This window comes from Cryptomeria japonica, unplaced genomic scaffold (genome assembly GCF_030272615.1).
Source record: "Cryptomeria japonica unplaced genomic scaffold, Sugi_1.0 HiC_scaffold_44, whole genome shotgun sequence".
In the NCBI taxonomy this organism is placed as follows: Eukaryota; Viridiplantae; Streptophyta; class Pinopsida; order Cupressales; family Cupressaceae; genus Cryptomeria; species Cryptomeria japonica.
Window position 1 is genome coordinate 94,614 of NW_026728866.1, and position 16,655 is coordinate 111,268.

The following is a 16,655-nucleotide window of genomic DNA, read 5'->3' on the forward strand; positions in this document are numbered from 1 at the left end:
ATATATATATATATATATATATATATATATATATATATATATATATATATATATATCTGTGTGTGTGTGTGTGTGTGTGTGTAATTAAGCATTCAAATTTTATTCTAAAATTTCTTAAAAAATATATCATGTTAATATTTATAAAAATAAAAATTATAAACATAACTTACGTTAAAATTTCTTCATTATTTTAAGTTAATTTGAAATTTAAAATATAAATATCACTTTTAGCTTGTGAAGTTGACAATTCCTTCATAAATGCTTCTAGCGTAGATCTTTACTTTTACATGGACAAAGGAGGTTGATGTACCAAAAATATGAAATTTTAAATTCAAATTGGAAAGAGACAAGTTTACAATTATGTAGTTGCCTTGATATAGAATATAAGTTAGATCTAGGTAGAAAGAACCGAAATGGAGGTATATGTTTAGAGAAGTGAGATAACAATGTAGGTAAAATGAATTTAGTGGCGTGTCTATTGTTAATATATTATTTAATGCTAGGTTTATATAGATATTTGTGTTTACAAATAGGTCATGAGGCTAGTAAAATGAGCCCAAATTCACACACTATTGTGTCATTTGCGATTGGGTATTTGAATTAATATATTTGTTCAAAATAGGCATAAAACTAAATGACAAATGGCATGGGTATGCAGAATTTGTGATCATACTATTGTACAATTCATTTGAGTTATGTTATGCACAAACATTTTGGCCAAGAAGTGATATTGTAATAATTTTATCCTTTTCACATGTTCATTTCGTAAATTTATTTAACATGATTTTCTTAAAAAACATACATCTCACCATAACTTATAATTAAACCAACAAAACAAAAAAAGAAGTATTATATAGTGTAAAAAATAAATACCAAATTAAACACTTCTACATTTACATCATCATATAACAATAAATTATAAGAAAAATTATGCATTCCTTTATTCATAAAACCTTGGAACATGTACTTTTGTTATAATATCAATTCAATTAAAAAAGAAAGTGCACTTTTGTATGAAAGTTAATCAAAGCTCAAATTAAATTTATTCTTGTAAATTTCATAACAATGTGCTATCTTGGAAAATATTTATATTGATAGGAAATGAGAGGTAAAATTGAATTATTTACAATTTCACACTTTATCAAAAACATTACCATGTTTGGTATTATTTAGTTCTATGATAAATGAATGTGAGCACAACAAGCATGCCAATTATTTCAACATGGTCTTCTCATATTTTTAAGAGATTGTGTGTTCTTGAAGGATATGAATTCCCATATACCTGCACATATTGCATGATCAAAATGTATTGTTAATGTTATATTTTGTGAGAATCGAAAAAGAAATAATGCAATAAAATTTTTAATAAAAATAAATACCTTCCAAGCATCATGGTTGTGGCTTGTGGGTTGGTACCAGGGGAATCCTTATAAATTGAGCCATCCACAACTCTGAGATTATCAACACCTTTCACCAGATATCTTTCATTAACCACTAAACCAGCTTGACAACCTCCATGATAATGGTTAAATGTCCCTAGTGCCTCTTTGCAAAGCTTCGCCAAGGCATCATCATTTGATTGATTCTTTGGTAATGCTATTCCAAGGAATTGGAGTGTTTTGGAATTTCCACTATCAGTAAATGCAAATTCTTGGATAGAAGATGACATACTCAGATTAACCATTACTTTTATACCTTTCACACATCTTTGTAGATCAAGAGAGTGTGAATAGTAGTTGTAACGAACATAGGGGTTATCTCGAGGGTCTACGCTTTTAAGCCAAAGATCACCCCTTGATAAGGGAAATGCCAACTTAATATCAAGAACACCTAAATATTGTGTATTTGTACCATTATTCCGTTGGACAAGGCTACCACTTTCGATGTAATTTTGGGAATTGTCTAAAATGCCCGCTAATTGTGAATAAGAATCTTCAAGTGGTTTCGAGGATACTATAGTAAAGGCTGCACTAGGATTATCTTGAACTTGTTTACCTACAAAAGGTGAATCTAAAAGAGCAGGAATATTCATTTCTTTGAGTTGTCTTTTTGGACCAATTCCGCTTAAGAGGAGAAGTTGAGTGCTACCTATGCTTCCTGCTGACAAAATCACCTCACTATTGATTGACAATTGGTTAAGTGAAGTTTGATAAATGAGACCATCATTATTGCTTCTGAACTCCACTCCGCTAGCCTTTGGCTTTCCTGCAATATAGATTGTTGATAATATTACATGCATACACATAGATGGATATATGAAATATATTTCTGAATATTTTGTAAAAGAATAAAAGGAATACTCATCAAAGTAAAGTAGGGTAGGGGAATTCTGAAAGCAAAATATGAATTGGTACCTGATCCCAAACTGAAGAGTATTCTGCTGGCAGTAGCATTGAGAAGAACTACAATATTTTCTGGATTTGCATACTGGAGTAGATCTGCGGCTGTATGTCTCTTTCCATTCTCGTCAAAGATTGAGCCACTGATCTTGGTGCCAACCAAATGATCGAAAATGTGGCCGTTGTAAGGAAGAACTCCAGCTTGAAGAAGCCCATCCTTGGTAGCAGAATTCCAAGTAGAAAGCTTGTATTGTTGGAAGGCATTCAACCGTTCTACCCATTCATATGACTCATATACAAGTTTCTCATCCCACTTTATTTTCCGAATATATTCAGTGCTCGCCCTGCTGTAGACTCCACCGTTGATGGCTGATCCGCCTCCTAAAACTCTCGCCCGTACCAACTGCACTCCATCTTCTGAGACAAACCCCTGCGCTACTTTGGGATTAGTTGTGGGAGACCCTCTGAAATCCTCCACATCGGGAATTCCGTAAGGAGGGTCTCCCCTCTCCAATACTAAAACAGAGTAGTGCTCTGAGAGAGTTGCTGCCAGGGGACATCCCGCTGTACCTCCTCCAACCACAATGTAATCATATGATCTTGAAGCTGCCTTTTGAGCATCTGCTGTCATAAACGAATATGGGTACTCTGCAGTTGCACACAGAATCGTCAATGTCAAAAACAATCCTATGCTAAGAAACAACTATATTGATTCCAAACAAAAGTTTTTACCCACCCGGATTAGATGTTGCTGCTTCTGAACGGAATTGATGTGTAAACATCAGCAGGCATGAAATCAGAAGAAATAATTTCTCCATACTGAATGTGATTAACCAGTCTAATTCTTCTTCGAATGAATGTTTTGTGATGTATTTGCAATCGTTGCACTTATTTATAGATATTGTCTTTGAAATAGAATAAGAACAGTTCACGCGTATCTATCCATATGGATAGTATCGAGAATTTACTATGCATATTTATCCAAATTTTATATTGTCCTTGGTGGTTTTGTCAAACAAATCCCGTGATTGAAAAGTTCAAATTAGAAAATGAAATAAATTTTGTCAACCAATTATTGTTGAATTATCATCCCTCCACTGTCTTCGGTTTAATTAAAACAATAAAATAATGGACCATCTTGCATAAGAGTCTTTTACCAAGTCCAGTCAAGGGCAAGTGGAAATGTAACATGTCTGTCTTGCAGGCCATACGGTTTCATTCGTAATTTTATACATATTAACATATGGTCAACGTCTATCTACGTTTATACATATTAACATACGGTCAGCCAGACTTGTTGCAACACATATTGAATGCTCCAATTGTGCAAGATTCTCTTTCTACAAGAATTGATAATGCAAAGAGTCACCCTCAATTAAGATGTTTGAAATTTGAAAGGATTTAGTCAACAAGAGACCTTGGAGAAGGGCATGTGCTTCTGCCATATTATTATAACCATCCAGGAATGGAAGTACTGAAGCTACAAGAATATTTCCTTTATGATCCCTAATTACACACCCACCACCTGCTTTGCGTGCATTGTGTTTGGTTGCCCAATTAAAGTTTAACTTTAACTTACCTTTCAGAGGACGAATCCAATTGATTTTTAATCTATCTATTGTTCTTTTGGGGGGTTGGAAAGAGCTTCCCGTAAAAGGGAGATTAATGTGTTCCTAGGATTGAAGGATTTTTTAATCCCAATCTGAAAATGAAGAGTTGATTGATTTGGATTTTGCTACATATGCATTTACTACTTCTGAAATAGAAGTTTCAATTTTCTGCAAGACCCGAGATAAGCTTGAAGGTTCCTATCTAAAGATCCTCTTGTTTCTTTCCCACTAGGTGATCATAGGAGGGATGAATTCCCAGATGCGAGAAAAAAATGATTGATGATAGAGTGAAGGCCAATTTGTGAATATATCCCAGAGACTCCCTGATAAGGGATAAATCCAATTCATTTTATTAATGATGTGAGCCCAACAGGACTGTGCAAAGGAACATTGTAATAGAAGGTGATCCATACCCTCTTGAGCCTACCCACAAAGAACACACCAAAAAGGATCAACAATCCCAAGTTTGACTAATTTGTCTTTTGTTAGAATCCTCCAAGAAAAGCATCCATCTTTAGGAAGGACAACTTCATTCCAGCAAAATGAAAATGACCTTTGAGGTTGTGCTTGCTGCTCTTGACTGATAAGGGAGTTGTAACATATTTTTACAGCTTCAACTCAATCTCAATACTTGGAGAATATGAGTTACGATTTGCAATTCCAAAATGCTCCAAAAGATTTATGGCGTATATAATTTGAATTGTAAAGATGCTAAAATCATATTATCAAAACTCAACTCTTAGGAAATAATGTAGGAGGCCTAATTGGCTGGCAAACTTGATGTTCACACCTAATAACTTACAAAAATTGAGGCTACACCATATATAATTTTTCATCCAAGTTCTCATTCAAGAAGACAGTTTTCACATCAATTTGATACATATTCTAACTAGATTGAATAGTTATAGATGAGAATATTTTTTGGGACTTGTAATATCCACACATAGGACAATTATGCGAGTTAATTTAACTTATTGATAATTTATAATTAAAATATACTAATATTGTTGCTATATAGATAGTTATAAGGTGAGGTTGTCCCTATAACTATGAGTGGCATCTTATCTTGTGAATGTTATAGATGTATTTTTTTTGATTGAGATAAATGGGTTTTACAAGGACCCGAAACCCAAAGTTAAAGAGCACAACAAAAACAAGAAGTCGCTAACCAGTCTGTAACAAAGGACATAACAACCATGAAAACAGTGGCCAAACCCATACAACAAAAAACAAAATAGAACAAGAAAAAACTTAAAGTTACTCACTCGACCAGAGATTACTTCATCTCCGAATTCTTTTGAGTCACCCTCTTATTGATGTCCTCGAGCTCATCCATGATAAACCTGGACGTATTATTCTCCTGGTTCCTACTTCTAGTCCTTGTATAGGGACCTGTGGTGGTTTGAAGTCTCGTACCCTGCAAGTTTGGTTCCTGGATTCTCTTCTTCCGTTTGATGTCAAAGGATGGAATGCTTGTGGTGGACTGAGCTCTTTGATCTGCTATCATCGCATTTACATTTTTAAGACCCCGAGCACTATTATTTATGGCTTCCCTACTGATATCCACCAGGTTCTTCAGATTACCCTTAATTTCTTATAAGCTAATCTCCAATTGACCAATCCTTGATTCCTGATCTATTTTCATGGTCTTTACATCTTCTATGAGTTCCTGTGTCATTCAGAGAAGTTTATCCGTCTTGCTTTCCATGGGCGTCTCAGTGAAATTGTTAATGATATCTTTAATTCCATCCTTTAACAAATTAATCTCCTTACTGACCCAAAGAAAGCAATTCTCCTGGCTTTTGACAGCGCTGTTAAGGAGAGTACCAAAATTAGAATCTTTTTGGGCACCCCCCGTTCCCCTTGTTCAATGTCAATGGGGATTTCCAACTTTATTTCCTTCTGCTTTTCCTTGGTTTCCCCAATTTTTCTAGTTTTAGACTTCTTCGTATTCAGCAGCCCCAAATCTTGCAATTTGGGGTTTGCGTTTTTATACTTATTGGCAGCCCATATGGGGTGTTTTATTTTTTATACTTATTGGCAGCCCATCATGAAATTTTTTATTTTATTTTTTGTTTTCAATGTTGTGTTAAGGTTGTATAAGGTCCAAGGGACCATTTGAGGTCATTATAAATCATATTTGAAGGCATTAAGCCATTTTGTAAAAGGGAGATTAATGTGTTCCTAGGATTGAAGGATTTTTTAATCCCAATCTGAAAATGAAGAGTTGATTGATTTGGATTTTTCTACATATGCATGTACTACTTCTAAAATAGAAGTTTTAATTTTTAGCAAGACCCGAGATAAGCTTGACGATTCCTTTCTAAGATCCTCTTGTTTCTTTCCCACTAAGTGATCATAGGAGGGATGAATTTCCAAATGTAAGAAAAAAATGATTGATGATAGAGTGAAGGCCAATTTGTGAATATATCCTAGAGATTCCCTGATAAGAGAGAAAACCAATTCAATTTATTAACGATGTGAGCCCAACAGGACTGTGCAAAGGAACATTGTAATAGAAGGTGATCCACACCCTCTTGAGCCTACCCACAAAAAACACACCAAAAAGGATCAACAATCCCAAGTTTGACTAATTTGTCATTTGTTAGAATCCTCCAAGCAAAGCATCCATCTTTAGGAAGGACAACTTCATTCCAGCAAAATGAAAATGACCTTTGAGGTTGTGCTTGCTGCTCTTGACTGATAAGGGAGTTGTAACATATTTTTACAGCTTCAACTCAATCTCAATACTTGGAGAATATGAGTTACGATTTGCAATTCCAAAATGCTCCAAAAGATTGATGGCGTATATAATTTGAATTGTAAAGATGCTAAAATCAAATTATCAAAACTCAACTCTTAGGAAATAATGTAGGAGGCCTAATTGGTTGGCAAACTAGATGTTCACACCCAATAACTTACAAAAATTGAGGCTACACCATATATAATTTTTCATCCAAGTTCTCATTCAAGAAGACAGTTTTCACATCAATTTGATACATATTCTAACTAGATTGAATAGTTATAGATGAGAATTTTTTTTGGGACTTGTAATGTCCACACATAGGACAATTATGCGAGTTAATTTAAATTATTGACAATTTATAATTAAAATATACTAATATTGTTGCTATATAAATAGTTATAAGGTGAGGTTGTCCCTATAACTATGAGTGGCATCTTATCTTGTGAATGTTATAGATGTTTTTTTTTTGATTGAGATAAATGGGTTTTACAAGGACCCGAAACCCAAAGTTAAAGAGCACAAAAAAAACAAGAAGTCGCTAACCAGTCTGTAACAAACGACATAACAACCATGAAAACACTGGCCAAGCCCACACAACAGAAAACAAAATAGAACAAGAAAAAACCTAAAACTCACTAGACTAAAGATTACTTCATCTCCGAATTCTTTTGAATCACCCTCTTATTGATGTCCTCGAGCTCATCCATGATAAACCTGGACGTATTATTCTCCTGGTTCCTACTTCTAGTCCTTGTATAGGGACCTGTGGTGGTTTGAAGTCTCGTACCCTGGAAGTTTGGTTCCTGGATTTTCTTCTTCTGTCTGATGACAGAGGAGGGAATGCTTGTGGTGGACTGAGCTCTTTGATCCGCTATCATCACATTTACCTTTTTAAGACCTCGAGCACTATTATTTATGACTTCCTTGCTAATATCCACCAGGTTCTTCAAATTACCCTTAATTTCTTTCAAGATAATCTCCAATTGACCAATCCTTGATTCCTGATCTATTTTCATGGTCTTTACATCTTTTGTGAGTTCCTGTGTCATTCAGAGAAGTTTATCCATCTTGCTTTCCATGGGCGTCTCGGTGAAAGTATTAATGATATCTTTAATTCCATCCTTTAACAAATTAATCTCCTTACTGACCCAAAGAAAGCAATTCTCCTGGCTTTTGACAGCACTACTAAGGAGAGTACAAAAATTAGAATCTTTTTGGGTACCCCCCGTTCCCCTTGTTCAACGTCAATGGGGATTTCCAACTTTATTTCCTTCTACTTTCCCTTGGTTTCCCCAATTTTTCTAGTTTTAGACTTCTTCGTATTCGGCAGCCCCAAATCTTGTAATTTGGGGTTTGGGTTTTTATACTTACTGACAGCCCATCTGGGGTGTTTTTTTCTTCTGTTTCTTCCAGTGCCAGGTGTAATATTTCATTGGGGGCCTTCCTCTTGAGAGGGACGGTATATCGAATCATCCGAGACATTGAGTTCTCACCAGTCCATAGCCATACCAGAATCTTCTTCGTCCATCTTCGTATCCGACACATAATGAACAACATTGTTGGAGGGAGATTTGGGGGGTTTAACCAATCGTGAGGGTTTAACCCCAAGATCCTTAGCATATTCCATGATGAGCATGATTAGCCCCTCATTGGTGCCACAACACCTAGGCCTTGAAAGGCCTCATGAAATTTTTTATGTTTTTTTTTGTTTTCAATGTTTGGTTAAGGTTCTATAAGGTCCAAGGGACCATTTGAGGTCATTATAAATCATATTTTAAGGCATTAAGCCATTTCATAAAAGGGAGATTAATGTGTTCCTAGGATTGAAGGATTTTTTAATCCCAATCTGAAAATGAAGAGTTGATTGATTTGGATTTTGCTACATATGCATGTACTACTTCTAAAATAGAAGTTTTAATTTTCTGCAAGACCCGAGATAAGCTTGAAGGTTCCTTTCTAAAGATCCTCTCGTTTCTTTCCAACTAAGTGATCATAGGAGGGATGAATTTCCAAATGCAAGAAAAAAATGATTGATGATAGAGTGAAGGCCAATTTGTAAATATATCCTAGAGACTCCCTGATAAGGGAGAAAACCAATTCAATTTATTAATGATGTGAGCCCAACAGGACTGTGCAAAGGAACATTGTAATAGAAGGTGGTCCACACCCTCTTGAGCCTACCCACAAAGAACACACCAAAAAGGATCAACAATCCCAAGTTTGACTAATTTGTCATTTGTTAGAATCCTCCAAGCAAAGCATCCATCTTTAGGAAGGACAACTTCATTCCAGCAAAATGAAAATGACCTTTGAGGTTGTGCTTGCTGCTCTTGACTGATAAGGGAGTTGTAACATATTTTTACAGGTTCAACTCAATCTCAATACTTGGAGAATATGAGTTACGATTTGCAATTCCAAAATGCTCCAAAAGATTGATGGCGTATATAATTTGAATTGTAAAGATGCTAAAATCAAATTATCAAAACTCAACTCTTAGGAAATAATGTAGGAGGCCTAATTGGCTGGCAAACTAGATGTTCACACCTAATAACTTACAAAAATTGAGGCTACACCATATATAATTTTTCATCCAAGTTCTCATTCAAGAAGACAGTTTTCACATCAATTTGATACATATTCTAACTAGATTGAATAGTTATAGATGAGAAAATTTGTTGGGACTTGTAATGTCCACACATAGGACAATTATGCGAGTTAATTTAAATTATTGACAATTTATAATTAAAATATACTAATATTGTTGCTATATAGATAGTTATAAGGTGAGGTTGTCCCTATAACTATGAGTGGCATCTTATCTTGTGAATGTTATAGATGTATTTTTTTTGATTGAGATAAATGGGTTTTACAAGGACCCGAAACCCAAAGTTAAAGAGCACAACAAAAACAAGAAGTCGCTAACCAGTCTGTAACAAATGACATAACAACCATGAAAACAGTGGCCAAGCCCACACAACAAAAAACAAAATAGAAAGAGAAAAAACCTAAAACTCACTAGACTAGAGATTACTTCATCTCCGAATTCTTTCGAATCACCCTCTTATTGATGTCCTCGAGCTCATCCATGATAAACCTGGACGTATTATTCTCCTGGTTTCTACTTCTAGTCCTTGTATAGGGACCTGTGGTGGTTTGAAGTCTCGTACCCTGCAAGTTTGGTTCCTGGATTTTCTTCTTCTATTTGATGACAGAGGAGGGAATGCTTGTGGTGGACTGAGCTCTTTGATCCGCTATCATCACATTTACCTTTTTAAGACCCCGAGCACTATTATTTATGACTTCCCTGCTAATATCCACTAGGTTCTTCAGATTACCCTTAATTTCTTTCAAGATAATCTCCAATTGACCAATCCTTGATTCCTGATCTATTTTCATGGTCTTTACATCTTCTGTGAGTTCCTGTGTCATTCAGAGAAGTTTATCCGTCTTTCTTTCCATGGGCGTCTCGGTGAAAGTATTAATGATATCTTTAATTCCATCCTTTAACAAATTAATCTCCTTACTGACCCAAAGAAAGCAATTCTCCTCGCTTTTGACAGCACTGCTAAGGAGAGTAAAAAAATTAGAATCTTTTTGGGCACCCCCCGTTCCCCTTGTTCAATGTCAATGGGGATTTCCAACTTTATTTCCTTCTGCTTTTCCTTGGTTTCCCCAATTTTTCTAGTTTTAGACTTCTTCGTATTCAGCAGCCCCAAATCTTGCAATTTGGGGTTTGCGTTTTTATACTTATTGGCAGCCCATATGGGGTGTTTTATTTTTTATACTTATTGGCAGCCCATCATGAAATTTTTTATTTTATTTTTTGTTTTCAATGTTGTGTTAAGGTTGTATAAGGTCCAAGGGACCATTTGAGGTCATTATAAATCATATTTGAAGGCATTAAGCCATTTTGTAAAAGGGAGATTAATGTGTTCCTAGGATTGAAGGATTTTTTAATCCCAATCTGAAAATGAAGAGTTGATTGATTTGGATTTTTCTACATATGCATGTAGTACTTCTAAAATAGAAGTTTTAATTTTTAGCAAGACCCGAGATAAGCTTGACGGTTCCTTTCTAAAGATCCTCTTGTTTCTTTCCCACTAAGTGATCATAGGAGGGATGAATTTCCAAATGTAAGAAAAAAATGATTGATGATAGAGTGAAGGCCAATTTGTGAATATATCCTAGAGATTCCCTGATAAGAGAGAAAACCAATTCAATTTATTAACGATGTGAGCCCAACAGGACTGTGCAAAGGAACATTGTAATAGAAGGTGATCCACACCCTCTTGAGCCTACCCACAAAAAACACACCAAAAAGGATCAACAATCCCAAGTTTGACTAATTTGTCATTTGTTAGAATCCTCCAAGCAAAGCATCCATCTTTAGGAAGGACAACTTCATTCCAGCAAAATGAAAATGACCTTTGAGGTTGTGCTTGCTGCTCTTGACTGATAAGGGAGTTGTAACCTATTTTTACAGGTTCAAATCAATCTCAATACTTGGAGAATATGAGTTACAATTTGCAATTCCAAAACGCTCCAAAAGATTGATGGTGTATATAATTTGAATTGTAAAGATGCTCAAATCAAATTATCAAAACTCAACTCTTAGGAAATAACCTAGGAGGCCAAATTGATTGGCAAACTAGATGTTCACATCTAATAACTTTAAAAAATTGAGGCTACACCATATATAATTTTTCATCCACATTCGCATTCAAGAAGACACTTTTCACATCAATTTGATACATATTCTAACTAGATTGAATAGTTATAGATGAGAAATTTTTTTGGGACTTGTAATGTCCACACATAGGACAATTATGCGAGTTAATTTAACTTATTGACAATTTATAATTAAAATATAATCCTATTGTTGCTATATAAATAGTTATAAGGTGAGGTTGTCCCTATAACTACAAGTGGCATCTTATCTTGTGAATGTTATAGATGGATTTTTTTGATTGAGTAAATGGGTTTTATAGGAACCCAAAATCCAAATTTAAAGAGCACAAAAAAATAAGAAGTCGCTAACCAGTTTTTAACCAATGACATAAGAACCACAAAAATAGTGGCCAAGCCCACACAACAACACAAAAAGAATAGAACAAGAAAAAACCTAAAACTCACTCAACCAGAGATTACTTCATCTCTGATATCTTTTGATTCACCCTCTTATTGATGTCCTCAAGCTCATCCATGATGAACCTTGGAGGTATTATTCTCCTGGTTCTTGCTTCTAGTCCTTGTATAGGGACGTGTGGTGGTTTGAAGTCTCGTACCCTGCAAGTTTGGTTCCTGGATTCTCTTCTTCTGTTTGATGTAAAAGGATGGAATGCTTGTGTTGGACTAAGCTCTTTGATCCGCTATCATCTCATTTACCTTTTAAAGACCCCGAACACTGTTATTCATGGCTTCCCTGCTGATATCCACTAGGTTCTTCAGATTACCCTTAATTTCTTATAAGCTAATCTCCAACTGACGAGTCCTCGATTCTTGATCTGTTTTCATGGTCTTTACATCTTCTTTGTGTTCCTGTGTCATTCAGAGAAGTTTATCTGTCTTTCTTTCCATGGGCGTCTCAGTGAAATTCTTAATGATATCTTTAATTCCATCCTTTAACAAATTAATCTTCTTACTGACCCAAAGAAAGAAATTCTCCTGGCTTTTGACAGTGCTGCTAAGGAGAGTACCCAAATAAGAATATTTTGGGTATCCCCCTGTTCCCCCTGTTCAATGTTAATGGGGATTTCTAGCTTTATTTCCTTCTACTTTCCCTTGGTTTCCCAATTTTTCCAGTTTTAGACTTCTTCATATTTGGTGGCCCCGAATCTTGTAATTTGGGGTTTGGGTATTATTTATAGCTATCAAAAGAGGTTGTAAAAGGCTTATAAAACCAGGGATGGTAAGATCATGAGGGGTTGGTGTGTATTGAAAGAAGAAAATCAATAAAACTTTGAGGTTTCCTGCAATTTTCTGAGTATTCTCAATGTGACAGTCTAATATCAGTTGTTTTTTCTTCTTGGAAACTTATTAATTAGCATTTGAGATCACTTGAGAATGATATTGGGGTGAATCCACAATATTTTGGTTTTGGTTTCATTTCTTTTCATTAAGTTTTGGAAGAGATATACCAAATTTTGTAAAAACTGTTAAAAACCCTAGGTAGGGTAAACCATGACTTTGAAAATGTAATAAACCTCCATTTCACGTTGATCAAAGGATAATATTTGGTGGAATGGAGGAAAATAGCAATTATTTTCATTTTTTTTTGGTTTCAGGGTCTTAAGTTAAGGTTGGCATGTGCAAAATGATGTCAAAATGCTTATTTGACAATGGTACAGTTTGGTAAAAATCTGATTCCTGTGTGTTACAAAGCTTTGTAATATTTTTTATGGAAGGATTATTGTTAAAATGTCACATTTATGGAAATAAAATTGAGTCTACTTTTAGTTTTTTCAATTCTGATGGAATTTAATCTAAAAAAGAGCAAGTTATGATCATTTTTGTGAAAGCAGCTTGTTCAGAAAATGGTTTATCAGATTTGTAGTTAGAAAATGTGTTGGTACAACTATGTATGGTAGAATAAGGACTTGAAACTTGTTGTATGGATATATTATGATGTTGTGAACAAAATTCCTTCTTATCAGAAAAATTCATCTTATGATTTTAGGGGTCAAATGAGTCAATTTCTAAAAACTACCATGTCTATGTGAGTTCCGGTCACTACTGCTACGAGAATGTTGCAAAAAACTGTTATATGATTTTTTTATGTTCTTGGTGGCCATGTGTCATCTTTTAATGTGAAAATTATAATCCCAAAGTGTCTAAAGGTATTGACTTGTAGAGTTTGGCATTGTGACATGAGTTTATGGACAAGTTGCATCCTCATAGGGAAGTGGTTTGTGTGAGTAGGGTATAAGGGTTTGGCGAAGTCTGTGTGTTTTTGAGTCTCAATTTGTCCTTAGACATATGTAATTAGCCTAATGAAATGTATTCCGAGGATTGGATTGAGTTTGTGAAGTTGATGTTTACTTTTGGTGGTTTGTGTAGCCTAGTGGTTTGAGAAAACCTATGTGTTTGAGGTGTGTTTAGGTGAGTGTTGCTACAAAAGAAATTTATATGTGTTTTAACCTGATATGAAGGGATGATTTTAGTCATGGACATGAGCCTTTGCATCACTCATGCAGAACAGGGTTATCACCATTTTTGGCATGATTCACCAAGCTATTTTCAAGAGAAGATAATAGATAGAAAGACAAAGAAATTCTTTTGTTGTGCCCTAAATGGTTTAATATAATAAAGTGGTAAGAGAAAATGCTGGCATAACATCCATCAAGAGTAATGTACCTCATAATCACTGCGGCCATCTCCGCCCAAAGTAATTTCAGGTCCTTCTTGTTATAGTCGCCATCCTTCATATTTTTCACCCATTTCCTCTCGCTATCTTTGTCAAAGAAAGCCGCAATGGCTTCTTTCACCGCCTTCATTTCTCTATAGAAATTGTTGCCTTCCATCTGCAAAGAAGATATCTCTGCAACAAAGGTTTCATCATTTCTAAACTCCACTCCAAACATCGTGAGGATGCCTTTCTCCAAACCATTCACAAAATCCTCTGTCACTTTCAGATCATTGCCATGAAGCCTCTCAAGATATGAAACAAGGACCCCATCACTAATGTCCATCCATAGCCCTCTATTCTTTTCCCATTTCTCATAGGAGGTAGGTTCCATTATGTTCTTGTCACCTCCCATTAGAAAGTTATCTTTGCAACAATGGAATCATTATGAGATTTGCCTCTTTAAGATTACCAAGGTGTAGATGTGTGAATCATCATGTGCCAAGTGTCTTAACAAGTGCAATTTCTTTGAGTGTGTAATGTGTAATTGATTGTATAACTACCTTTTCCAAAGAATTAAGCCATCTCTTTAATCTCAATAAGCAAAGTGTGCCTTGGATAGTGGAGCTTAAGCCAACTCTTTGTAATGTGAACTCGTAGGTTATTTTTGGGGAGAATTTTGAAGGGGAAAATGGAATATGGGATGTATAGTTTTTCTACTTTTAATGGGTTGGGGACCTAACCAAGGATAGAAACTACCTTCTTAGACATGATAGCTCCTTTCAAAACCAACTTTTTGCATAGTGGCAAAAGTTGCATCTTTGTATGGGTAGCACCACATCTATTGCAAGAAGTTGTGGGGTAGAGTAACCGATCAAATATCTCCCTTCACTTTCATATGTAATAAACCCTAAGAACAACCTTATTTCTCCAAAAAACTCCCAGTTTAGGAAAGTTACAGCGCTTGGGGAAAGGAAATGTAAAAGAACGAGCAGGTGACATTTGTCACCTTCCACTACTAATGTGGAATTCAAAGAAACGGGAAAAGGGAGTTAAGAAGAGGCTGGAGGGAGAGAGGAGGCTTATGATTTTGGTTTTTAAGTTTGAAAGTATACTCGCTTGGGGGGTGCTAGAGAAAGAGGAGGAGATTGCAAAAAGTTAGAGGGCCTTATTTTTGCACATTGAATACTAATAGTTGGAGGTAGGTGGACATAACTCCTTGTTAATTTAATGTTGTAGATATATGACAATGTGTAAATCCTTGTTAATTTAATGTTGTAGATATACAACAATGCACAATTTTTTAGTGAGCATACATCAAATGTGTTCTTGTGTTATCTCATGCATTGTGAATGTGTTAATGTTTAGCGAGCATGTGTATGCGTGTTTTTACATTATCCCATGCATTGCAAATGTTGGTGTTGTGTTTCCGAGTGTGTGAAGGAAATGGTCACCCTTGGGAGGGAAGAGAAACCTTGAGGCTTAGAGAGGAGCGACCAATATAGCTGGTTGAGAACTCCTCTCATGAAGAGCAAGCAATAGAAAGTGTATGAGTACCCTTAGTGCATGTTTTGTAGGATTGGGTATTAAATTTCTAGGGGTATGAGTACCCCTTGTTCATATGAAAGGAAATGTGTTGGTAGTATATGTGCATAGACATTATGGAAGGAAGGGGCATGAGTACCCTTGGTATTATTAGAAGAATGGGCTAAATTGGATGGAAGCTATCGGTCTTGGAAGGGTGTATTCATGATGTTTCCCTTTATTTTGCATGTTGGATGAGTGTGCTTGAGTGTAACCTAGTTTATCTCTAGTCTTCCAACTTAGGGGTGGCCTATCTTTAGTCCTATGGCTTGGAGGTCATCTCCCATGGTTTGATGGAAAATATGGCATATTTTGTGTAGATAAAGAAATTTGGAATCTTCAAGATGGAGTGGGATTCGCGTAAGAAAATTAGTTGGTTTTTCGATTGGGATTCACCTTAGTAAATTTTTAGGGTATTAAACACATCAAAGTGTTACAACATTCCCAACAAGAGATGAGATGCATCCATAGGTGTACCATCACATATGATCTCATTTTTATATAAACCCATTTGCAAACCCATTAAGAAATATTTATTTACTAGTAATTGATGTTTCTTTTGTAACCACTATCAACATTTACTTTACAAAACATTCCTTCTAATTTGCATATAATTTAAAAAAGGCTCCTTTATAGCGGCTTGTTCTCATGGATGGCTAGTTTCATTAATATTATTTTAAAAATAATAGCTTATACCCCCTTTAGCTCCTTTGCATGTTTGGTTGATGTGCCATTTTGTTCATTTGCTTGAGCTAGGTTGTTTCTAGCCATGACGACTTGTACCTTTTATCTCATTTCTTGTGATAACATGATTTCTATGTAGGTTTTTTTTTAAGGTTTTATCCTAAGCTGTTCCTTTTTAATTTCTAGTTTTTCCTTGTTCAGTGGTTTTTGCTTCATTATTGTTTTATTGCCATTTGTTAGGTATTTTGTTAGTGTTTCTTGTTTTTATTTATTTATCATTTGGCTTCATCACTATTTTTCTAATGCTCTCCTTCTTGTGTGTTATATTAGGATATTATCTAATGCATGTT

General features: G+C 35.2%; 1 protein-coding gene across 1 annotated transcript; it reads right to left on the reverse strand.

The window, feature by feature from the left end:
* Window positions 1-1,239: 1,239 nt before the first annotated feature.
* LOC131862524 (protein HOTHEAD-like) lies at window positions 1,240-3,157 on the reverse strand. Its single transcript, XM_059214998.1, has 4 exons — window positions 3,076-3,157; window positions 2,355-2,987; window positions 1,380-2,205; window positions 1,240-1,282 (listed from the first exon to the last, which is right to left on the reverse strand). Exons 1-4 carry the CDS (start codon window positions 3,155-3,157, stop codon window positions 1,240-1,242), a joined length of 1,584 nt encoding a protein of 527 aa, XP_059070981.1.
* Window positions 3,158-16,655: the final 13,498 nt, after the last annotated feature.